Source organism: Oncorhynchus keta, chromosome 23 (genome assembly GCF_023373465.1).
Source record: "Oncorhynchus keta strain PuntledgeMale-10-30-2019 chromosome 23, Oket_V2, whole genome shotgun sequence".
NCBI lineage: Eukaryota > Metazoa > Chordata > Actinopteri > Salmoniformes > Salmonidae > Oncorhynchus > Oncorhynchus keta.
This window is the reverse complement of record NC_068443.1, coordinates 41491830-41516775: the sequence shown is the minus strand read 5'-3', so window position 1 is coordinate 41516775 and position 24946 is coordinate 41491830. Positions and strand designations below refer to the sequence as shown.

The 24946-nt window shown below is 40.3% G+C and overlaps 1 protein-coding gene across 5 annotated transcripts in view; it reads right to left on the bottom strand.

Moving 5' to 3' along the window:
• Window positions 1-2163: 2163 nt before the first annotated feature.
• LOC118402345 (F-box-like/WD repeat-containing protein TBL1XR1) overlaps window positions 2164-24946 on the bottom strand; it is a 46552-nt gene continuing 23769 nt past the window's right edge. For all 5 annotated transcript variants that reach the window (XM_052477235.1, XM_052477232.1, XM_052477234.1 and 2 more), the window contains 11 exons: window positions 19508-19742; window positions 18446-18578; window positions 16887-17028; window positions 16313-16376; window positions 15882-15979; window positions 12382-12564; window positions 11888-11962; window positions 11545-11672; window positions 10953-11118; window positions 10498-10599; window positions 2164-6326 (listed from right to left, as the gene is read on the bottom strand). In XM_052477235.1, coding sequence (XP_052333195.1) covers window positions 6300-6326; window positions 10498-10599; window positions 10953-11118; window positions 11545-11672; window positions 11888-11962; window positions 12382-12564; window positions 15882-15979; window positions 16313-16376; window positions 16887-17028; window positions 18446-18578; window positions 19508-19742 — 1353 coding nt within the window. In that variant the 3' untranslated portion in view covers window positions 2164-6299. The remainder of the gene's footprint in view (window positions 6327-10497; window positions 10600-10952; window positions 11119-11544; window positions 11673-11887; window positions 11963-12381; window positions 12565-15881; window positions 15980-16312; window positions 16377-16886; window positions 17029-18445; window positions 18579-19507; window positions 19743-24946) is intronic.

The following is a 24946-nucleotide window of genomic DNA, read 5'->3' as shown; positions in this document are numbered from 1 at the left end:
TGACTTGACCTCAAATTTTTATTCTGATCATTTTTTTAACCAGACATTCCTCTTTCTTCCAATGATCTTAAATGGAAAGGAGCACTTCAAAAAACAACAAAGAGGACACTCAGACACCTTTTTAGGTGAACAGCTGAGGGATGGCACTGGAGAAATGTAACCACTCAAATTCATAGACATGGACTATGGATGCAATGACTGACCCTCCGTAAAATATTGTTTATACCATGTTTTAAGCGAAACAATGTTTGCTTACAATTACATTGTTTACAGTGGAGTAGGATACAACCCACTGGGCACAGATGTCAATTCAATGTCTATTCCACTTGGGTTCAACATAACTTCAATGAAATGGGGTGGAAACAAAGTTGATTGACCAGTGGGAAGCTTCTTCTGGGGTTCTGATGGTGTAAAACAGTAGAACTAAGCTCATGAGGCATTTAGTCTAAGTTATATTCCTCAATAATCAATTGCGTGTCTTTCTGTTGCGTGATTTCAGTCTTGGAGGTGTGTTTCCTGACCTATTCTACGTTTGGCTAATGATATTTGTCCCACATGAGACGCAAAAGCCTATTTCACTTCCTCAAAATCGCCAGAATGAATGTAAAATAATTCAAGTATTTTGCAATTAATGTCGACATTTTTGCCAATAATGTTTTAATTGCTCAATTTGACATTTAACTGAGGTGTTTGGTGCAGTATTTCTGAAGTTTAAAAAATGCGCAACGTGTTGTCATATGTAAACAAAGTCAGAGCTGCTGGGCAGGTCTGTCTTACTGTCTATGCTATTGGATAGAGGGCAATCACCGCAACTGTTCACCCCATGTTAGTGGGCAAATGGACATGGTCAAATCAAAACCCAACCTCCATTTACCCATTGTGACGCAGTGATGTTCCAAACTCCGTTTTAGTAGGCAAGGCTGACTTCATGACCAAAATGATCCTGTTTACAGTTTGTAGTCCATTTTGACACTCGAAATAACTGTTTCTGACTCAAATCGATGCCACATAGGCCATTTTCGAAGGGATTTGTTGCTTTTGAAAGGCAGTCGCTCATTAAATGTCCTCAAATGTCGCAATCCCAGATTGCCTCTTTAAAGTCGACTCGTCATTTTTGTAATTGGCTGTGACATTCGCTAATTCATTTCTCCCGCTGGACCAGAAAAATGCGAAAACGGTTTTTACTTTGTGGCTGTGTTATTTAATGGAAACCGGGGCAAGCAGCCAATGTAGAAACCGCTGTAATTTTCCTGGTTGCTAAAATTCTACACTGTTCGCTCAATTTCAGTTTAAGTGAGAAAACAAGCACTGAATAGTGTAGGATATAATTTTACCATCTGTGAAATATATTTTTAATAACAAAAATAGTTTTTACAGCTGTTTGAAGCTGGAAGACCAAAACAGAAAGGCTCAAGTGGGAGTCTCTGCCATGTTACTGAAATTGTATTCTGGGGAGGGAGAATTGAGTGCTGTTGGAATTCACCTAGCTTCCACATAGGGGAGAAATTGTGTAGTACCTTTAACTTCCCAATTTCATAACTTTTGACCACTAGATGGCAGTCACTGGCCTTTTAAAAATGCAGGCTATGCGGTCTTCTGGTCTGCATGTTTCCTTAATTTGTAGCCTGGATTTAGAGCATGCAAACATCACAAGACCCGAAAGTGCTCAAGACATTGTGCCATGTACCATGACCACGGGTAGAGTACTATACACAACCAGCACCTATGGCTATAAGGGATATGGATACCATTAAATGAGAAACCAGCAGTTGCTACAATAAACATGATCAATTATTTTTTAAACTTATAAATTGATATTTACGACTCATGAGCTTAGTTCGACTGTCGTACCCCATCAGAACCCAAAATATAAGCTTGTAAATGATTTTTTTTATATGTCAAACCGCCTCAAAACACAGTTTAAACTAAAACGTTGCTACCATAGATGGTCAATCCTTGTATCCATAGCTTGGTCTACAATTTGAGATAACATTTCTCCAGCCTAACCCCTCATCTTTTTACCGAACCGGGGTGGGGAGGCCACTTAGTTATTGTTTCTACTGCGGATTGTCACTAACTGTACATTGAGGGAGAATGCAATACAACAGAAGGCCCTCTAGGTGTCATGAGGAACAAAGCAAGTCAACAGAAAAACCACTTGGCTATTATCAAAATAGATTTTATTCTAGACGTTTCAAAGATCTGAGTGATATTACAACAGTCAAATGCGTAGGTTGCAGAGAGAGTCTCAGCAACCATATGAGAGAGAGAACATAAGGGTGAGGGCAAAGACAACATGGAACAAAAAAAAATCTGCAAACAGGTATTTACATGGTCCAGGGTGTTATGACACGTCCTTGTTAAAGTTGAGATTTATTGTTTTTGTTCATTTTTGCATACATAGCTACAAATAAATCTGAATTATAAAAGTTTCCAAAGAGTACAAAACCTTCAAGGGCTTTTTAGACATAGCAAAGATAGAATTAGTACTTTTAGGTAGGAACAAAAAAAAAATAGCAAACACTTGAATGCAGTGTAAAAAGCATCTCTTTTTAAAAACAAAAGGGTTATAAAATACCATTCCACTGTCATAGACTTCATAATAAATCGTGTCATCATGGTACAATCCACTCACTGTTGATTATATTAAAGAAAACGTCAAAATACTCTTAGCTTCTGTACAAAATTTGTTTGTAAAACAAGTGACATTCTGAGAAAGAAAATCGCAAAGGAGGCCTTTGAAAAGACAACAAAAAACAACATTGGTGTTTTAAAGCGACAGGATGATAGCTAGGGCTAAGTTATGGGATTTTGGAATGCCATGAAATTGGCCTGGATCCAATGTGTAACCAATAAGTCAACAGTTCAGACACTACTATTTCCCCTTCCTTTTTAACGGAACTACTGCACACGTTCAGCTGAGAGTGAAATAAAACCACGAGCATTGTCTGGATGTGCCAACCAGGGTTGGGAGTCAACTCAAAATTACATTTATGGGATGAACTGAAATTCCAATTCAAGAATGAAAAAAAAAAAAAGTGGCATTCATTTAGAATGAGGAATTTTTTTTTCAATTCTTGAATTGAAATTTCACTTACAGAATGAATCAAAATAGAATTGACGACAACCCTGGTTTAAACATCTCCCTGTTACGCATTATTCTTAAGTGCAGGAAAAAAATAACATATAAACCCAGTCTTAGGGCTGCTCTTCTCTTTTATAGCTATGACCGTTTAATGGTATTTTATAAAGAACCATTTCTCATGGTAAAAGACCCACATGATGTAAAGTACCACCACATTTTCCAAGCATGTCTTCAAGAGTTAATTTTTTTTTTTTTTAAACCACCCTTGCACTTGAGTGGCATATAAAAAGAATTGCCTGTGATGTCACAGATATATTATATGTAGTTACATGAAGTCATATATGTCCCAAAGTCCACTTCTCATCTCAACTAATCTCCCTGCAAAAAATAATAAAACACAAGGGGAAAAAAGGCTTAAAAAAAATAAAAAAACCTGCACCTTCTGAAACACCACAAAACAAAAACGCTGTCTATCCATGCATAGGCCTCAACACAGCCTGTGTTGGTGCTGTGCACAAAATCACTTTTAAAACCACGACCAAAGAGCAGACACAGCATTGTGTCCTAAAACAGAACACTTAAAGCAATGGTTCACTCCAAAAATCTAACTTTGTCAGATGTTTATAGAACTGAAAAAGTAGTCTTGGAACGTAGACTAATCTCGTGTAAAGGCGTCCGCATGCTTCCCAGCCGAAACAGTTCGGAGGCATTTGTGCATATATTATGACATTTTGTGATGTTTTTGTTCATTTTGGACTTCAGTAAGGGTTTTTCCAGGCACACAATATTTTCTTGAGAAAAGCAGAGGTTGGTAGCTGAAGTCTACACCTGTTCGTCAGTGATTGGTCAACATCCTGAAGAACAGTATTCTTCAGTGACGTCTGTTGACATTAAACGAGACAACTCATTTTCATGCACATTTTTTCATTGAGAAATACTGCACCAAATATCTTAGTCGCACAATTTTATATCTAAGATCTCCTCTGCAAAAATTAATGATAGATTTAACCTATTGGTTAGTGTTGGACTAGTAACCGGAAGGTTGCCAGATCGAATTCCCAAACTGACAAGGTAAAAATCTGTTCTGCCCCTGAACTAGGCAGTTAACCCACTGTTCCTAGGCCGTCATTGAAAATAAGAATTGACTGACTTGCCTAGTTAAACAAAGGTAAAAAATAAATAAATAATAATAACTCAGGATTTAGATCTTAGATTAATTTGGATTATTTTGAGAAAGTGTATACTGGCTACGGTGTCTCAAAATGGACAAACAGTACTATTGCCGCTTGTTTAATTTTTTAAAAGTGAAGGTCTTTTACGGAAGTATACGAGCACACTTGTTCAGTTCGCCTAGCCGACTTTGGCTAGCCGCCAGGCAAACTGAAGCATGCGGATGCCTTTAGACCTCTTTCGGGTCCGAAAACTACCGGCTAACTTTGACGTCGGAGTCAACCACCTAAACATGACACCTGAAGACATCAACATAAACATCACTAGATCCCAGACATCAACAGTCAATGACAATCATAAACATTTTGTTCAACATGACAAATTGCAATAAGGTTGCCCAGCATTAACATATCAAATGTGATGAGTTGGTTGTCGATTGAAGGAAGCATGGTTGAAACTGACTGCAGACATTTGAAAGGGCCGGCGTAATACTTATGTAGGTGCTATGAAGGTCCTCTGTACAGTACACACCACTCTATGCAGGTGTTACTGCTGAAATCAAGACAGCTACAGTATGTCCAGATTAATTACCAAGCATGACCGGTCAACAAAACAAAGCAAAAACTAAACTTAAGTGATGGCTTAGTCTGATTATCATTTAGCATTTGTTAGCTTAGCACGCAATGGACAGTGGAGGTACAAAATATCGTGAATAGCACAGCTCAGATGTTAATGGTCACATCCTCTATCAACCAATCAGGATACAGGGAGTGTTCAATAGGGAGAAATCGTTCTGAAACGTGGAGGTTCTAATTGAACGTGTCCAAAGTGAAACACGTGTTTTTCCATTGCAAAACTTGTTGCTACTTAGTGTCCTACTGAACACAACCCGCCTGTAGGACATTGTGGCTTTGAATGTGGGTTGTCCTGTCATTCATGAGCTACCCAAAGCCCTGCCATCCCTATATTCTGGCTAAAAGCTCCCCGGAGGCACAGATCGAGGATCAGCTTACCATCCCCCAATCCTAGCCATAGCCATTACGGGAGAAAACCCCAAACTGACCTTATATCAGTGTCTGCAACTTCCCCTAACCAATCCATTACACTCAAATCTAACATCACATGTAGTTAGAATGTAAGAGGATGGGGCTTTCTAGTAGTTGCAGTGATGATCTTTAGTCCAAGAGTTTATTAGAATTCTCAGATATCTACTAAGCTAACAGTTTTGCACACCTGAAGCCATTTAAAGGTAATAAGAAGTACAAGTATGCACATGGCACCTTTAATCCCCACTAGCTGCTCTCCCAAAAATGTTTAATAAAAGGATTTTGGTAAACTGAAAAAAAAAACTTTGAATTTAATTGTTTGAAGCTTTGAATTGAAAACAAATGAACCTATTTCAACTTTATAAATATATATGTTGTTGTTCAATGTATTTGTGAACCACAAAAACATGCATGGACAGTGCCAAAATGAATGATTTCTCCCAATATCCGTTTGAAACCCAAATTTAAGAGAAAAAAAATCCTACTGACCTTACCTCTCTCGACATGTAACACAAACCTACAGCAAAACAAAATGGCCACAGGACAACAAAAAATGTGGACATGTACAATATGCACACACCAACAACGTGGGGGGGAAAAAAGCTTAACATTTCTCATTTCTGGTATAAAGGATAAAAAATAAATAAATAAAACAAATTGCAGATATTTTGGTATGTATGCAATGGGTCCTCTTCTCTTCAATATGATTTTTGTCTCCGTGACCATAATAGTCATTTTTCTCTCCTGTGGGTCTGAGTCGGACTTGAGGGAAGTCCAGATCCCCTTTGCTGGGGGTTAGTTTGACCTCTTCTCTGGAGGGGTAGTCTGTGTGTTTATGGGGGTGTTGGGGTGCTCTGTTTGGCTGTGATGGTAATGGTGGTGGTTGTGATGATGGGCCATGGCTTCTGATGGGACTACAGCAGTGTAGACGACAGGCTGGGACAGTCATTTTGGCTATGTACACATTCGTAGTCGGTCCATGGCTCCCCAAACGAGCGTCATTTCCTCAGGTCTAGTACACAAACCTGGAACGGAGAGGGAGAGGTTAAAGGTCAAATGCAATGAGCAGGGCAAGGTTGTTTTTTTCTGACCATGTGACCAGAGAAACCCCTGGCCTTAACAATAAGAAACACACATCCATTATTAGTCTAAGTAGTGCTGTTTCCACTGCTGAAAAACACTTCCTTTCATTATTCAATTTTAAAACTCAGCTGTGCCAATGTGTAAAACCTCTCAAGTCCAGTCAGAACGATAGCTATCGACTTCCTAACCGTCCCCGTCAATAGACACTGCATTATGAAAGGAGATAATTGGTGGTGGGTCTCACTGCACTAGGACAATCCCTTACAGATTATCCGTAGATGCTCAAGCCTATTGACAAACTATCTGTTTGATTAATTGCTCCACAGCTGCAACTATTGACATAAAAATAAACATTGTTTACTGCTCTAGCTGTAATACTGACACATGATGAATAAAGCAGATACTGAAAACTGGTTGGGTAGTTATATTTCTGTTGGTCTTGGCATTGCTAGTGCCATGCATTGCTAGTGCCATGCTCTACCAACTGAGGACCTACATCTAGAGATCATTTGCCACGATAAAAAATAAATAATAACAATACATATTTTTTTATGAAACAGTTGGACAATGGAACCGTTTGAATGTCTTAAATCCATCATGTATTTAATGAATTATAGCACATAAAACATTTTACTGGAACGGACAAATAATGAATCAAGTTTAAGGATATTGGTGGGAATTCAGGTTTTCAATGAGACACTGAGTTTACCAAACATTAGGTACACTTTCCTAATATTGAGTTGCACCCCCTCCCCTTTTGCCCTCAGAACAGCCTTATTGCGTCAGGACATAGGTGTCGAAAGCATTCCACAGGGATGCTGGCCCATTTTGATGCTTTCAACAGTTGTGTAAAGTTGGCTCGAAGTCCTTTGAGTGGTGGACCATTCTTGATACACACGGGAAACTGTTGAGCGTGAAAAAAACAGCTGCATTTCAGTTCTTGACACAAACCGGGGCACCTGGCGCACACAAACCATGTCTCAGGGCTTAAAAATCATTTTTTAACATGTCTCCTCCCCTCCATCTAAACTGATTGAAGTGGATTTAACAGGTGACATCAATAAGGGATCATAGCATTCACCTGGTCAGTCTGTCATGGAAAGAGAATGTATATTCAAGTCTATTTTCAAGTATTTATTTTATATTGTGTGTCACATTGTTACATTTGTCATTTCGCAGACTTATCCAGAGCGACTTACAGTGGTAGTGAGTGCATACATTTTCTCAGTACTGGTCCCCAGCGGGAATCGAACCCACAACCCTGGGCATGCTCTACCAACTGAGCCACATGGGACCACGAGTCATGACAGCAGTCAAATTCAACGTGACCGTTCAGTCACGGCAACTAGGCTTCTCCAAGCTCTGATGTTGCGGATGGTCATTAGCAACCTACCAAACTTGCTTACTGCCTGGTACTCAGCGCTCCGTTTTCCCTTGAGAGGTGCGTCGGAGCATGGCAGCCATGAGAAGGGAATTACAATTAGGCTATCATATTCAGGCCAAGGGCACAATGGCCACTTTGGCCGCAAGAGGCATAGATTTTTTTAAAAGGGCCACACAAGGGGGATTCCGTCGGGAAATTCAAGGCCTGGTGAGAATATTATCAAGTGCTTGTCAAATTGTGAATGGGAGACTGATGGTGTGCAGATTCCAACTTTTTTCCAAATCATCATTAGTCTCATCATGCAGCATGCTTAGAATGTCTTAAACATCAAAACATATAGCCCAACCTTTGTATCACACTTAAAGTTAAGCATATACCATTTCTTTGTTAACCGCTCGACACAGAATAGTCGCATGTGCGCACTTCCTCTGGAATCATTGAGAAAATGTTGTTTCTATTTTATTAAGCTATGTTCAATTGTATTCTTCATACTATAAAATAATTTTAAAAAATAAAGCCATGGAATTCTAAGCAAATCTGCTAAATGAACTAGTGTAGCCCACAGCCATATGGCATAGCCAGATCAGGACCTAACATAAGGACAACTCAGAGTATGCTATTCTGTTCTTCTGAAATAGACTACATTTTCTTCATATCGTGTTTCTTTAGACCGGTCTAAAATAAATCATGAATTTATTGTGATTGCGTAGACTATATTAAAACCTGTTAAGCCTACCCCCTACTTTTTCGAACATTCTGTTAAAAATCGCGCAACATTTCAGCGTCCTGCTACTCATGCCAGGAATATAAGTATATGCATATGATTAGTATGTGTGGATAGAAAACACTCTTGACGTTTCTAAAACTGGTTAAATCACGGCTGTGACTATAACATAACGTGTGTTTCATCGAAAAGCGGAAGAAAAACTGATCACCAAAATCTGGAAAATATATCAATGCGCCACTTGTATGTATTGTTTATGGGAAACTAAATTACATGGGGCTAAGATTGCAAGTCCTACAGCTTCCACAGGATGTCGCCAGTCTTGTCAATTGCCTGGCCTTTGTTTCTTGGTCAAACGAGTGAGAGAGAGCCCATTCCTTCCTGTCTCCGACAGGATGTTTTGGATGAGAAATTTCCGACCATGATTTTAAGACGTGGAGCTATTGAATACACATCGCCCCGTGATCAATTTGATATATTATTAACGTTTACTAATACCTAAAGTTGGATTACAAAAGTATTTCGAAGTGTTTTGTGAAAGTTTATCGTCAACTTTTTTAATAAAAAAAAATGACGTTGCGTTTTAAAACGCTGTTTTTTCCTAGATCACACACTCCATAGATCGATATCTAGGCTATATATGGACCGATTTAATCGGGAAAAAAAGACCCAATAGTGATGTTTATGGGACATCTAGGAGTGCCAATAAAGAAGATCGTCAAAGGTAATGAATGTTTTATATTTTATTTCTGCGTTTTGTGTAGCGCCGGCTATGCTAATTATTTTGTTTACGTCCCCTTCAGGTATTTTGGGGTGTTGCATGCTATCAGATAATAGCTTCTCATGCTTTCGCCGAAAAGCATTTAAAAAATCTGACTAGTTGGCTGGATTCACAACGAGTGTAGCTTTAATTCAGTACCCTGCATGTGTGTTTTAATGAACGTTTGAGTTTTAACGAGTGCTATTAGCATTTAGCGTAGCGCATTTGCATTTCCAGATGGCTAGATGGGACGTCTGCGTGTCGGGTGCGCTTAAGAAGTAAATAGATTTCTTAAGACTTTTTTAAAAAGTACACGTTCCAAAGGTTTGCGTCAGTGGCTTGTAAGATGTGTGTGGAAGCCAGGAGATGCTAAACTTGGTTATGCTAATTAACGGTCAATTACTGTGAGCCTGGCAGTCATTTGCTTGACGGTCACTGGCTGACAATTTCAGGACTGCCACAACCCTAGGTGGAATAGGGCTTACAACCACAAAAACGTCCTCCGTGTCTTTTCTAGACTGCCTCTTTAAAAACTGTTGTCACGTTCTGTTGCATAATTCAACAAGCATGTCAATAGCAGGATACGCTCTGATTAAAAAAATCAACACGCTCGGCTCTAGATTACACCCATCTACAGTATACACACTTTACATTGTTTGAGAGATCAGATAAAATATCACTATAATCAGTGTTCACATTCGGAAATTTGTTTCATTTCAGCTCATCTAATTTGCAAACATTTCAACTGTATCAAATGAGAACTTTTGTGTGTAATGCAAGTGCCGAGATGTGTTAAATCCCTGACGAAGCTTTAGCGTTCATATAGATTCACTGGAAAGACGATGAATTCCATTGAGCCCATTTCAGCCATTCCCGGGGTGTGTTCGACAGGTTTCCCGGTCGTAACGTTAACGGGGGGACAACAGGTATGAAATAGTATGATGAGTAGAATGAAAGCAATAAATCCAGCGAGATTGAAGTGAGAATTGGATTTGGCACCTCAAAAACACAGGACATAGATGGCTGAAAAAAGACAGATTCTAAGGTGGGCTGGGCATGCGAGTTGCTATTAGCACAGTGCCATCATCCATATATAGGCGTCACTAATAGGTGATCAGTGACCATAAATGAAGCCAGAAAAAAAACTTGGGACCCTAGATACAGCTTTTAACTGTGGTCTAATATTTGTTCCTTCTGAAATCAGGAAACTAACTCCTGGTCATGAAGAGGCGGCTGGTGACTTACTGATCCGTCTGACGCGCTGGCTCCCACTTTATCCCCCGTGGCGTTCCAGCACACCTCGAAGATGCCCCCCGTTCCCCTGTAGCTGTGAACTAAAGCACCCGTCTGTACGGACAGACAGACGGATGTGATCAGCAAAACAATGATAAGCAGGAGAACTGGGGACAAGTCCATTTCAATCATGTTTTACACGCATCTCACTTAGGCCTGAATCCTTACTTGAGAATAGTTCGAACAAATCACCGGTTGAAATCAACGCATGATTTACGTGAAAGTCAGAGTTTTGCGCTCACATCTCAAGTTAGGATTTGGACCTAAATATTCAAACCCATGCATCGACCATCAGACCAGCCCTGCAATAAACAGTTGGTCTTGAGATGTGAATGACGTATGAGTGAGAAGTGTGTGTGTGTGTGTGTGTGTGTGTGTGTGTGTGTGTGTGTCAGTCCATCCTGTACCTGTGTGTTCCAGATGTGGACACACTTGTCGAAGGAGCCGCTGGCTAGGTGGCGCCCGTCGGGGCTGAAGGCCACACTGTAGACGGGCTCTTGGTGGCGGGTGAGCGTGTGGATGCACACGCCGCGCTCCACGTCCCACAGGCGCACAGTCGAGTCAAACGACGCACTGGGAGGGAGATGGAATAAGACTTTAGTCCATCTTGGAAAGGAAATGCATCTTTTGCTCTGCTCCTAACCTCCAAGAAGCCACAGAAAAGCAGACACACTCTGGAGGGAGTACAGGGTCAGCCCCAGTGCAGTGCCCCGAAGCAATTTAGGAGAGTACAAGGAGAGGAGGAGAGGAAAGAGAGAAAGGAAGAGAGAGGAAAGAGAGAGAGAACCATTCACTTTCATTTGATTCCAGTGACTATCCTGGGATCTATTCAGTTGGGGCAAACAGAACGTAACAGATTGAGAAGCATAGAATGAACATACATGACTCCATACTACATCACGTACAGATCCTAAAGGCATTTGTTTGACACAAAACCCCTTTTTAGCCCAAACCCCAGAGGCAGGCTGGGAGTTGGAGTGGTTCCTAGCCTTATATTACCTGGCCAGCATCAGATTGGCATTGGGGTTGTTGGTTCCAGGCCCCGTGGGGCTCCACTTGATGGTGTAGATCTCCTTACTGTGGGCCTGCAGGTCGTGGACACACGAGTCCTGCTTCATACTCCAGATCTGGTAGAGATGGAGGGGAGAGGAGAGAGAGAGAAAGAGACGTGAGGACTCCAATCAATTATATGAACCGACTTGGGAAGAAGAGATTCTAGTTACGGCTTATAAACTACAGCCCAAAGTGGACCCCGATAACACTTATTTTGTACCGTTCCTACTCCATGAAATTACATATTTGGCAGTAGTTAGGAAGTTGTGTGTGAGCTGTGTGTCCTGACCTTGAGTGTCATGTCGTCGGAGCAGGAGGCCAGCAGACTCCCCGTAGGATCCCACTTGATTGCGTTCACTTCATTCTAGAGGGAAAAGTCAAAGGGGTTATGAGGGGGGGGAGGATACAAGGAAACATTGCGTGAACTTTATAACATGGGTCGTGCACAAACAGGGTGCACGTACAAAGGCACTTCCTGCAGTGATGTGACGAAACAGGATGGGCAAAAGCTTTCACCTATCCTCTATATTCAGATCAATGCGTTTGAACCAGAGGGTGCCACTTTAGACTACTGAGATTAATCAATGTCAGTCACAATGGCTGCGTTTACACAGGCAGGCTAATTCAGATCGTTTGACCAATCAGATTAGATATTTTGCAAATAACTGAACAAAAGATCAGAATTGGTCTGCCTATGTTAACAAAACCAGTGTTAACGTGACAGGGAGAAGAGACTATTGAGATGCACCCAGGCCAGAGAGCCAGTCCAGTCTCACGTATTACCGTGTGTCCCTGGAAGGTCTTGACTGGCCGGTCCTGGCCCAGCTTACACACATGGATGCACATGTCCGTGCTGCAGGAGGCAAACGTGTTGTTGCTCTGCCAGTCCACGTCCAGGGCCGGCGCTGAGTGAAAGGGAAATTGCTGCTTGGCCTCCCCTGTGTGAGCATCCCAAATGATCGTGGTCTAAACGAGAGAAGGATACATTGTCAGAGTCTTTTCGTCATGTGCGTGACAAAATGACAATACCATGACAATGGAAAAAAACATCTGGTTTCTTCTATTCTTAGATGGCTTTCTCCACATACTCATTCCAGGGTACTCTATTTTTTTATTACTATTTTTCAACATTGTAGAATAGTGAAGACATCAAAACTGTGAAATGACACATATGGAATCATGTAATAAGAGGTCGACCGATTATGATTTTTCAACACCGACACCGATTATTGGAGGACCAAAAAGGCCGATACCGATTAATCAGCGATTATTATTATAATATATATATGTAATAATGACAATTACAAGCATACTGAATGAACACTTATTTTAACTTAATATAATACATAAATAAAATCTATTTAGTCTCAAATAAATAATGCAAAACCAAAGTGTTAGAGAAGGAAGTAAAAGTGCAATATGTGCCATGTAAAAAAAAAAGCTACTGTTTAAGTTCCTTGCTCAGAAGATATGAAGCTGGTGGTTCCTTTTAACATGAGTCTTCAATAGTCCCAGGTAAAGAGTTTTAGGTTGTAGTTATTATAGGACTATTTCTCTCTATACCATTTGTATTTCATATACCTTTGACTATTGGATGTTCTAATTAGGTACTTTAGTACTGCCAGCATAATCTCGGGAGTTGACAGCCTTGAAGTCATAAATAGCACAATGCTTGAAGCATTGCAAAGAGCTGCTGGCAAACGCAGTAAAGTGCTGTTTGAATGAATGCTTACGAGCCTGCGGCTGCCTACCATCGCTCAGTCAGACTGCTCTATCAAATCATAGACTTAATTATAATAACACACAGAAATACGAGCCTTAGGTCATTAATATGGTCAAATCCAGAAACTATAATTTCGAAAACAAAACGTTTCAGTGAAATATGGAACCATTCTGTATTTTATCTAACGGGTTGCATCCATAAGTCTAAATATTGCTGTTATATTGCACAACCTTCAATGTTAAGTCATAATTACGTAAAATTCTGGCAAATTAGTTCGGAACGAGCCAGGCGGCCCAAACTGTTGCATGCAATGAATGCAAGAGAACGCAAGAGAAGTGACAATTTCCCTAGTTTAATATTGCCTGCTAACATGAATTTATTTTAACTAAATATGCAGGTTTAAAAATATATACTTCTGTGTACTGATTTTAAGAAAGGCATTGATGTTATGGTTAGGTACACATTGGTCCAACGACAGTGCTTATTTCGCAAATGTGCTTTTGTTAAATCATCCCCCGCTTGGCGAAGTTGGCTGTCTTTGTTAGGAAGAAATGGTCTTCACACAGTTTGCAACCAGCCAAGCAGCCCAAACTGCTGCATATACCCTGACTCTGTTGCACAGAACGCAAGAGAAGTGACAATTTCCCTAGTTAAAAGAATGTTAGCAGGCGATATTAACTAAATATGCAGGTTTAAAAATCTATGCTTGTATTGATTTTAAGAAAAGGCATTGATGTTTATGGTTAGGTACACATTGGTCCAACGACCGTGCTTTTTTTGCGAATGCACTTGTTAAATCACCCATTCGGCGAAGTAGGCTGTTATTCAATGATAAATTGAACAGGCACCGCATCGATTATATGCAACGCTGGACAAGCTAGATAAACTAGTAATATCATAAACCATGTGTAGTTAACTAGTGATTATGTTAAGATTGATTGTTTTTTATAAGATACATTTAATGCTAGCTTAGCACCTTACCGTGGCTCCTTGCTGCACTCGCATAACAGGTAGTCAGCCGAATTAAAAGTTAATTTGTGGAATTTCTTTCCTTCTTAATGTGTTTGAGCCAATCACTTGTGTTGTGACAAAGTAGAGGTGGTATGAAGAAAATGGTCTTTTGCCAAATAGGGCTAAGTCCATATTATGGCAAAAACAGCTCAAATAAGCAAAGAGAAATGACAGTCCATCATTACTTTAAGACATACATTTCAAGAACGTTGGGCGCATCTTCAAGTGCAGTCGCAAAAACCATCAAGCACTATGATGAAACTGGCACTCATGAGAACCGCCACAGAAAAGGAAGACCCAGAGTTACCTCTGCTGAGAGGATCATTTCATTAGTTACCAGCCTCAGAAATCTGCAATTAACTGCACCTCAGATTGCAGCCCAAATAAATGCTTCATAGTTCAAGTAACAGACACATCAGGCCTTCATGGTCAGGCCTTCATGGTCGAACTGCTGCAAAGAAACCACTACTAAAGGACACCAATAATAAAGAGACTTGCTTGGGCCAAGAAACACGAGCAATGGACATTAGACTGGTGGAAAGCTGTCTTTTGGTCTGATGAGTCCAAATTTGAGATTTTTGGTTCCAACCGCCCTGTCTTTGTGAGACGCTGAGTAGGTGAACCGATGATCTACGCATGTGTGGTTCCCACCGTGAAGCATGGAGAAGGTGGTATGATGGTGCTTTGCTGGTGACACGCTCTGTGATTTATTTAGAATTCAAGGCACACTTAACCAGCATGGCTAATGACCCAAAACACACCTCCAGGCTGTGTAAGGGCTATTTGACCAAGAAGTAGAGTGATGTTCTGCATTCGATGACCTGGCCTCCACAATCACCTGACCTCAACCCAATTGAGATGGTTTGGGATGAGTTGGACCGCAGAGTGAAGGAAAAGTGCTCAGCATGTGGGAACTCCTTCAAGACGGTTGGAAAATCATTCCAGTTGAAGCTGGTTGAGAAATGCAAAGCTGTCATCCAACACAAAGGGTGGCTACTTTGAAGAATCTCAACTATACTTTTTTAGTTACTACATGATTCCATGCGTTATTTCATTATTTTGATGTCTTCATCAATGTAGAACATAGTAAAGATAGAGAAAAACACCGGAATGAGTAGGAGGGAGGGGTTGTTGTTAATGTTTTGTACACTCATGGTATTTTCACTGAGTTTGGAATAATACTGTGAAATTGTTACAATTATGATAAAGCCCTTTTAGTGTAAGATTTGTTTGAAACGACCGCCTAAAAGTCCTGCCTGTTTTGGTGGGAAGGATTTTTGGCCTGCCAGTAAATTAGTTAAATAGACCAATAAGAAAGAGAGTTCCAAACCTCTCAGCCAATAACAGCTAGTTTTCCCCTCCCCACTCAGACAACAACCAGACAGTCCGAGCAAAAATCTTAATTGAGAAATTGCTCTTTGCTAAGAAGCTATTTTTATTTTCAATGAAAATTGCCAAAAAAGAAACTATCACAGTAAGGCACTTGATATAAAATCCTTTCAGGGTAAAAATCTGCATTGGACATTTAACACACAAACAATTATCTTACCTTATCTACTCCTGCACTGAGGATAAAGTTGCCTTTCTTATTCCATTTGAGGGCAAATATAGGACCTTTGTGCTGGCCCAAGGTACTGGCGAGGTTACCTGCAAAAAACATGTCATGGTGCTTGGTTAGCAAGAGAACAGTACTTTAGACCATCTGTGAATCTGTTTAGAAATGTTGAGATGTGAAAGTTCTGACATTAAAAAAAAAAGAGGCAATACGGAACTTTTGCCTTCGAGGTTGCTCTTGAGCCACACAAAGGGGTCCCCTAAATGGACAGAAATATTGTCCATAATGACCTAATTGGACAGAAAGCATCATTCCTCCCCTCGACTGTGAGCAAAAGTTTATATTGTTCCCCTAAACTAAGGATTCAAGCCAACATTTTACGTAAACAATTAGCATGCCCATAGTGTATCTTTAAATTGCTTTACCGTCTTTAGTCCATATTCTGGCAAAGCCATCGTACGAGCCTGTGGCTAGCAGCGTACCCTCACTCTGAAAGATAGAAATTCCTCAGTTAGTCATTTTTGGGACCAAAACCAAACCTTTTCAATAACCTGTAGTTCTGGGTTTCTGTTGCACCCAAAATTAGGACAAAACATGGCACTGATCCTAACTTGAGATTTATGTGAATTACTCAAATCTTGGCTTAAATCTCCTGGTGACAAACATTTGAGAAAGTCAGTTTTTCCTTTCCTACATCTCGAGTTGTGATTTGGCCAAAAGTACTTAAAAATGCTGGTTCAGTATCCTCCAGCAACTTGTAGATCAGGGAGAAATGACAGCCTGTTCTACTGTAAGTCTATATTCTGAGTAGCGGTAGTGAAAGTCCTGCATTTTCCATGGGAGGGAATGAAGCAGTCCCATATATCCGGTTGGGAAGCGCTGCCAGAGAATGCCTTTGGCAGCCGAGACACACACGCACACCAGAGTGTATACACACACAGTCTGTCTGCCCCCACCCCTCTCAAACACACACTCACACACTCTCTCTCTCTAACCCACATTCCAGTCCAGTGAGGTGACGTCTTTGTTGCTGGGTACGTCCTGACCCCCCTCCCGTATGCAGTGTCTCAGCACCAGCTGGGTGAAGCTGCCTGTGCCGTTCTCACTCAGGTTCCAGATCCGCGCCGTTGAATCCCCAGACCTGCGCGCGCACACACACACACACAGTCGTCTAATGTGCAACTTCTTCTTGTCAGCCTAAAACATAGCAACATTAACCCTTTACACTCGTGGGAATTGGACTATAGCGATAGGGCTAAATTGAATCTTAAAATACTCAAGATACATTCAGTGAAATGACAAGACTAATTCCCAGAAGATGTGGGGTAGGAGGCCACATAAGATTTTTAAAAATAAATAAAAAACAAGTGTTTGAGTGAGAGGACTAACTGGGGTCTCCAAGTGGTCACACATCTCCAAAGTGTACGTAATTCTTAAGCATTTTCAATACACTTTTATGACTAAAAGAAGAGTCTTCAACTAAAAGTAACTTTTTTTTTTAGCTCTCCTAGCTGTGCCGTTGAGGAACTAGAGCAAGCACACTTGTAGTTGTTTCGTTTGGAATACAACCCTGCATCCCCAACATCACACAACTACTGTTGTTTACGCAATCCAAAAGCGGTCCATTTTAAATAGCAATCTGGATCAGGTGGGCATGATTTGAAAGCTTGCTCTATTGCCAACATGACTAGTTGAGTTATAAAATACGATGTTACAGTGTTAGGCTTTCACAAGGCGATTCAGAGAAACAGGTTGGAATTTTGGTGCGCATAGAAAAGAGTCATGAGTGGATTTCAGGTGCATTTGCTGCGGCACGTCTTCGACACAATAAAGCAACATCGGCTCATTCGGTTTGGAACAGAATCAATAAGCCTAGGCCTACTCACCAAACATATGTCATGTCCGTAATTTATCACCATGCAACGTTCAATGTGGAATTGTTAATCCGTTTAGAAAATCCCAAAGAACATGCGGAATAAACTAAATTGAACTAAATTGAACATCTGTCTGTGTATCCCTGAAAACATTGTCTTTCTGCTCACCAAATTGAGCCTCGTTTTAAATAAATCACTCTTTGAGGAGAGAGCTCGGACGTCATGTATAGCAGGTTACTGTACAGCCACTACGTTCCAATTTAGGCACTTACTAGTGCTCAAATCTTGAATTTTCAAACTGTATAAGGGTACGTGTGTAAAGGGCTAATAAAACACACTTCTCAGGATTAAATTAGATGCGAGAGTACATAAACCTGCCAAATATACACATGCTTTATCTTAAGTTTACCACCAACACTCTGTTGTAAACTTCCTTGATTAAGTTCTACTCATCAAAATGTAGGTCAACGCATACTAATCATGAAAACTGCCAATGCTATATGAAGGGGGAATTTACTTTATGAACAATAAGCATTTATCTTTAGTAGAAGAGAGAGAGAGTAGAAGGAGAGGGAGACAGTGAGTGATAGGTGGGTGAGAGAAAAGGAGAGAGGAGTAGGAGAGAAGACAGACAGTGAAACCAAAAGAGAGAGAAAGAGAAGGATAAAGGAGTCGGTTCTGTACCCTGAGGCGAGCAGGTCATTGACGGGGTTCCAGGCACAGATGAACACCTCGGACTCGTGGCCTCGCAGCACCATGGCCTTGTTCTGGGGAATGTCAACATGCCCGTCCACCTCCATCATGTCTGCATGGTGGTCTGGAGGGGGAGAGGATGGAATACACCATAGAGTTAGATACTCAACTTTGTATCAAATGGATTATATACATCTTGCTTACCATCACATTGAGATCTTGGGCTGCCCCCTAAATCTCCCAAATGTGCACTTGGACATTCCCAGATCATCTTTTAAAAGTGTGGGATTGATGTAAGCATTGTCTGAAAGGAGTTTCGACCACTTAAAATGCATGACGGAAGAAACGTCAAGACTTTCATTGGTCAAGCTTGTCGAGTCGCAGCTAAACCTATGCTAGTGTTAGTAGGAAGGATGGAGAGGAAAAGGTAAAACAATCTCCATCATCAGTTGTGCTTAAACACAAGGAGGTGATTATGTAGGTCTATGTATTGTAAATCATTCGTACTGTTTTTCATTTGTACTGTCCAATCTTAATTTAACTCCCTCTTCCAATAAATTCCATTTAATTCAATTCAAATTCCAGGTCAGTCTTTGAATTCAGAGACAATTCAAGTCCTCAATTCCAATCCCCCCAATTCCAATGTTAGGTGAATTCAATTTCTAGTTCAATATTATCCCCAAGAATTCCCCAAATTCCAATTCCCTCAGGTCTTAAGGCCGATAATGTCAATGTTCAGACTGCTTCCCTAAACTAGAAATATACAAAATCAGTTTAAATTATTTCAAACAAATCCTGCAGTAAATTTTTGATACTAAGTGCATTAATTTCATTAACTGCGTAAATGTTTTTACAATTACAATTCAACACAATTACATAACTTGAATTCAATAGAAATCCCTTCACAAGTTAATAAAAAATGGAATTGGAATTTCAAATAAAATTGGATTTGAGCCCTGGTTATGATATCATGTTAACTATTACAAAAGGGGAAAAAAGTCTAAAATTCAACAAAAATAAAAAGGAGGTGTCATAATGAAGGGATCTGCTCACTTGCTAAGGCGTGGGCGCCATTCTCCTCGCCGTTGGCAGCGGTTCCACCCTCTCCATTCTTGGTGCTGCCGAGCTGGGGGCCCTGGGTGCCACTGGCGCTGCCAGCCCCGGCTGCCTGCTGCTGATGGGCCAGCTTTTCCCGGTAGGCCTGCTGCCGCGTCTGCACCACATCGGGCATCACAGCGTCGATCAGAGACAGCGACTCGATGGGCCTCCCGTCAAACAGAGTTCCATCCTGGGTGACACGATACAGGGGTTGCATTAGCTTTGAGAAATCTGAATTTTCAAAATGATGCCTGTCAAAAGAATCTGGGATTTAATCTGCATTTCATATAGGAATGGGCATTTGGCCTTTCACTGTACTCGCATGAGCTATTTTTAGAACAAGGAAAACAATGTGCACATTTATCTATATGCCAACAGTGCGCAACAATGCCTAATTTATCAAAAAAACATTACAGATAACAAATCATTTTGCTAAATTGCCTCATATATCCATCTAACATTATTTTATTGAAACTAACTGGTTATATTATATTGTGGAACATAATCTTCAAAGTGGTGGCAGCTAGCCTAGTGGTTAGAGCGTTGGGCCAGTAACCGTAAGGTTTCTGGATCGAATCCCCGAGCTGACAAGGTAAAAATCTGTCGTTCTGCTCCTGAGCAAGGCAGTTTTAACCCTGTGTTCCCTGGGTGCCAAAGACGTGGATGTCGATTATGGCAGCCCCCCACGCCTCTTTGATTCAGAGGGGTTGAAATTAAGACACATTTCGCGTTCACGCAGGATTATACGTTTTTCACACAGAAAAGTACAAATTCAGCAAAATGTTGTTGTCATGAATTTTTACAATAGCCAACTTGACTTTGTGGATGTGGTAACTAGTGATAACCACAAAGTAGCCTATGAGGAAAATTACGCAGTTATTCCAAAACTGCAGCTTGTTGTGGGAACACATTTCCCTACTTAAACCAGTCCATTTTGAAAAAATTAAATAAAATGATCTCCGGGTTAAATATTGAGTTGTGACATCAGTTTGAGTACTTAAGCCCATTCCTAGTTTCACATTGAAAGTCAAGTGTTTTTTTTGTTGTTGCTTCAATCGAGTGATACAGGGCATGCAACTCTAGTTTTTCTTCACACAAAATGCATTAGTGCAACACATGAGGCAGAAAACTGTTTTCATCAATGACAACAGAAGTGCTAATCTATTTTGCTACCAGCCACACAAGTAAATTAGCGTACAAAGAAAAAGCAAGGTATTTTTTTCAAAAACGATGCATATATGTTTATAATAGAAAGAATGTAGCCAGCTACATTTCCTAATGTTTTGTTTGAAGTTAATCTGGCATTTTAAATTTGCGACTGGGAAAAAAGAATAATAATAATAATAAAAAATAAAAAAATACACCGGACGAAAGTACCAGAGGAAAGTAACCTACACATCAGTCAGAGCGCTGTCTGGTGGTTCAATGACAAGAGCAAATATATTTAATCCCAGTGGAGAAGTGCAACTGAATTTTCAATAGGAAGCACTTTAGATATCCGTTTACAAAATTAAGCAAGAACTTGTCTACATTTTAACGTTCCTTTTTCTGTGTAAAAAACACACCATCCTGCATCAACGCGACGCGACCTGAGACCTGTGTTAGGGTTTCAACACAGCAGTTGCCATTGACCAGTGATACAGGTTCAGAAACATTTTCATTAAAAAAGGGGAATTCCACACAAAAGTTCAAATTTGATGTTTTGTTCTTAACCTTTTAATATTTCAACAGATATGTCTCACATAGGGCTGGGCGATATAGCCTAAATATCATATCACAAAAAAAATCACTTTTTAGACAGTATGATGCCATTTTATGTTTTTGACTACTAAAAGTTCTAAAAATGACCCTTGGGTGGCAACACAAATTGTGAGTGACTGCAATGGGGATTTCTTCATTCTGATTGTTTTTTTTACTGTTCAATCCAACTTCAAACCAAACTCAGCATTTTAAACCATTTCTTGCACTTTTGTTATAATTTCCACACTGTGCCATGCAGGGCTGCATGATATGGGCACACATCTAGGTCTAGTTAATTGACCTGTTTGAATCATATAATCATTATTCTAATACTATAGGCGGAATATAGTGGGCAGGGAGCTCCTCGAATGCATTTATTTCTTTATTATTGAATGATTAAAACATACTTGCCATAAAGCCACTCAACAACTACATCACATTAGTCATCTAACAGACTCCCATCCAGAGCGACACACACAAGCAACCAGGGTCAACGCCCTGTTCAAGGGCACGTCGGCAGATCTCCCACGAGGTCAAAAAACGGGGACCTGAACCAGTGCTCCATCAGCCACCGGCCTAAGCTTCCAACTGCCAGCCCTCCAAGACCCCTTCCCCCCACGGATCCCAAAGAGCTGCCCCTCAACCATCCGAGACACCCCTCCCTCCAACCAGAAAAAAATATCCAATTTCTCCACCCCCCTATACACCAACAAAATGAACAAAAGACAGAGAAAAAACAGAAAACAACAATGCAAAAAAAACAAAGATATCAAGGACAACAAAAATCATAACAGCAAGGCCAACTGAATATGTTTGAGTGCATGTATGGCACTATACCATATATCTTTCAACTATGCTGTGATGTTTGTCATAATCGAATAGAATCCAAAGATTTAAAATATATATATATATATATATATTTCACCTTTATTTATTAACCAGGTAGGCAAGTTGAGAACAAGTTCTCATTTACAATTGCGACCTGGCCAAGATAAAGCAAAGCAGTTCGACAGATACAACGACAGAGTTACACATGGAGTAAAACAAACATACAGTCAATAATACAGTATAAACAAGTCTATATACAATGTGAGCAAATGAGGTGAGAAGGGAGGTAAAGGCAAAAAAGGCCATGGTGGCAAAGTAAATACAATATAGCAAGTAAAACACTGGAATGGTAGATTTGCAATGGAAGAATGTGCAAAGTAGAAATAAAAATAATGGGGTGCAAAGGAGCAAAATAAAAAAATTAATTAAATACAGTAGGGAAAGAGGTAGTTGTTTGGACTAAATTATAGGTGGGCTATGTACAGGTGCAGTAATCTGTGAGCTGCTCTGACAGTTGGTGCTTAACCTCTTGGAACACTAGGGACAGTATTTCATTTTTGGATGAAAAAATGTCCCCGTTTTAACCTCTAACGTCCACCCGACACGCAGGCGTCCCATCTAGACATCTGGAAATGCAAATGTGCTACGCTAAATGCTAATAGCACTCGTTAAAACTCAAACGTTCATTAAAACACACTTGCAGGGTACTGAATTAAAGCTACACTCGTTGTGAATCCAGCCAACAAGTCAGATTTTTAAAATGCTTTTCGGCAAAAGCACGAGAAGCTATTATCTGATAGCATGCAACACCCCAAAAGACCCGCAGGGGACGTAAACAAAATAATTAGCATAGTCGGCGCTACACAAAACGCAGAAATAAAATATAAAACATTCATTAACTTTGACGATCTTCTTTGTTGGCACTCCTAGATGTCCCATAAACATCACTATTGGGTCTTTTTTTTTCTCGATTAAATCGGTCCATATATAGCCTAGATATTGATCTATGAAGACTGTGTGAGCAAGGAAAAAAACTGCGTTTTATAACGCAACGTCATTTTTTAAAATTAAAAAAGTTGACGATAAACTTTCACAAAACACTTCGAAATACTTTTGTAATGCAACTTTAGGTATTAGTAAACGTTAATAATCTATCAAATTGATCACGGGGCGATGTATATTCAATAGCTTCACGTCTTCAAATCATGTTCAGAAATTTCTACTCCAAAACATCCGGTCGGAGACCGGAAGAAATGGGCTGTCTCTTGTTCGTTTGACCAAGAAACAAAGCCTAGGCAATTGACAAGACTGGTGACATCGTGTGGAAGCTGTAGGAATTGCAATCTCGGCTCCAGGTAATGTGGTTTCCATTCAACAATATATGCAAGTGGCGCATTGATATATTTTCCAATTTTCAGTGATCAGATTTTCCTGCGCATTTCGATGAAACGCACATTCTGTTATAGTCACAGACGTGATTTAACCAGTTTTAGAAACGTCTGAGTGTTTTCTATCCACACACACTAATCATATGCATATACTATATTCCTGGCATGAGTAGCAGGGCGCTGAAATGTTGTGCGATTTTTAACAGAATGTTCGAAAAAGTCGGGGGTAGGATCAACAGGTTAAACAAGATATTTTGTCACGAAAAGATGCTCGACTATGCATATAATTGACAGCTTTGGAAAGAAAACACTGACGTTTCCAAAACTGCAAAGATATGATCTGTGAGTGCCACAGAACTGATGCTACAGGCGAAACCAAGATGAAACTTCAAACAGGAAATTAGCCAAATTTGAGGCGCTGTTTTCCATTGTCTCATTATATGGCTGTGAATGCGCCCTGAACGAGCCTACACATTCTGCCGTTTCCCCAAGGTGTCTGCAGCATTGTGACGTGTTTGTAGGCATATCATTGGAAGATTGGCCATAAGAGACTACATTTACCAGGTGTCCGCCCGGTGTCCTTTGTCGAAATTGGTGCGTAATCTCCAAGCTGCACGCATTCATCCATGTGATTCAGAGGAGAGAGGAGACTTCCACGAACGATATATCATCGAAGAGATATGTGAAAAACACCTTGAGGATCGATTCTAAACAACGTTTACCATGTTTCAGTCGATATTATGGAGTTAATTTGGAAAAAAGTTTGGCGTTTTGATGACTGAATCTTCGGGTTTTTTTTGGTAGCCAAACGTGACGAACAAAACGGAGCGATTTCTCCTACACAAAGAATCTTTCAGGAAAAACGGAACATTTGCTATCTAACTGAGTGTCTCCTCATTGAAAACATCTGAAGTTCTTCAAAGATAAATTATTTGAATGCTTTTCTTGTTTTTGTGAAAATGTTGCCCGCTGAATGCTAACACTAAATGCTATGCTAGCTATCAATACTGTTACACAAATGCTTGTTTTGCTATGGTTGAAAATCATATTTTGAAAATCTGAGATGACAGTGTTGTTAACAAAAGGCTAAGCTTGAGAGCTAGCATATTTATTTCATTTAATTTGCGATTTTCATGAATAGAAGGCTTGGGCGAGTTGCCGTTGGGGGTGCAGTGCTGTTGACCGGGTTAGGAGTAGCCAGGTGGAAAGCATGGCCAGCCGTAAAAAAAAGCTTATTGAAATTCTCAATTATGGTGGATTTATCAGTGGTGACAGTGTTTGCCATCTTCAGTGCAGTGGGCAGCTGGGAGGAGGTGTTCTTATTCTCTATGGACTTTACAGTGTCCCAGAACTTTGAGTTAGTGTTGCAGGAAGCAAATTTCTGCTTGAAAAAGCTAGCCTTGACTTTTCTAACCGCCTGTGTATAATGGTTTCTAGC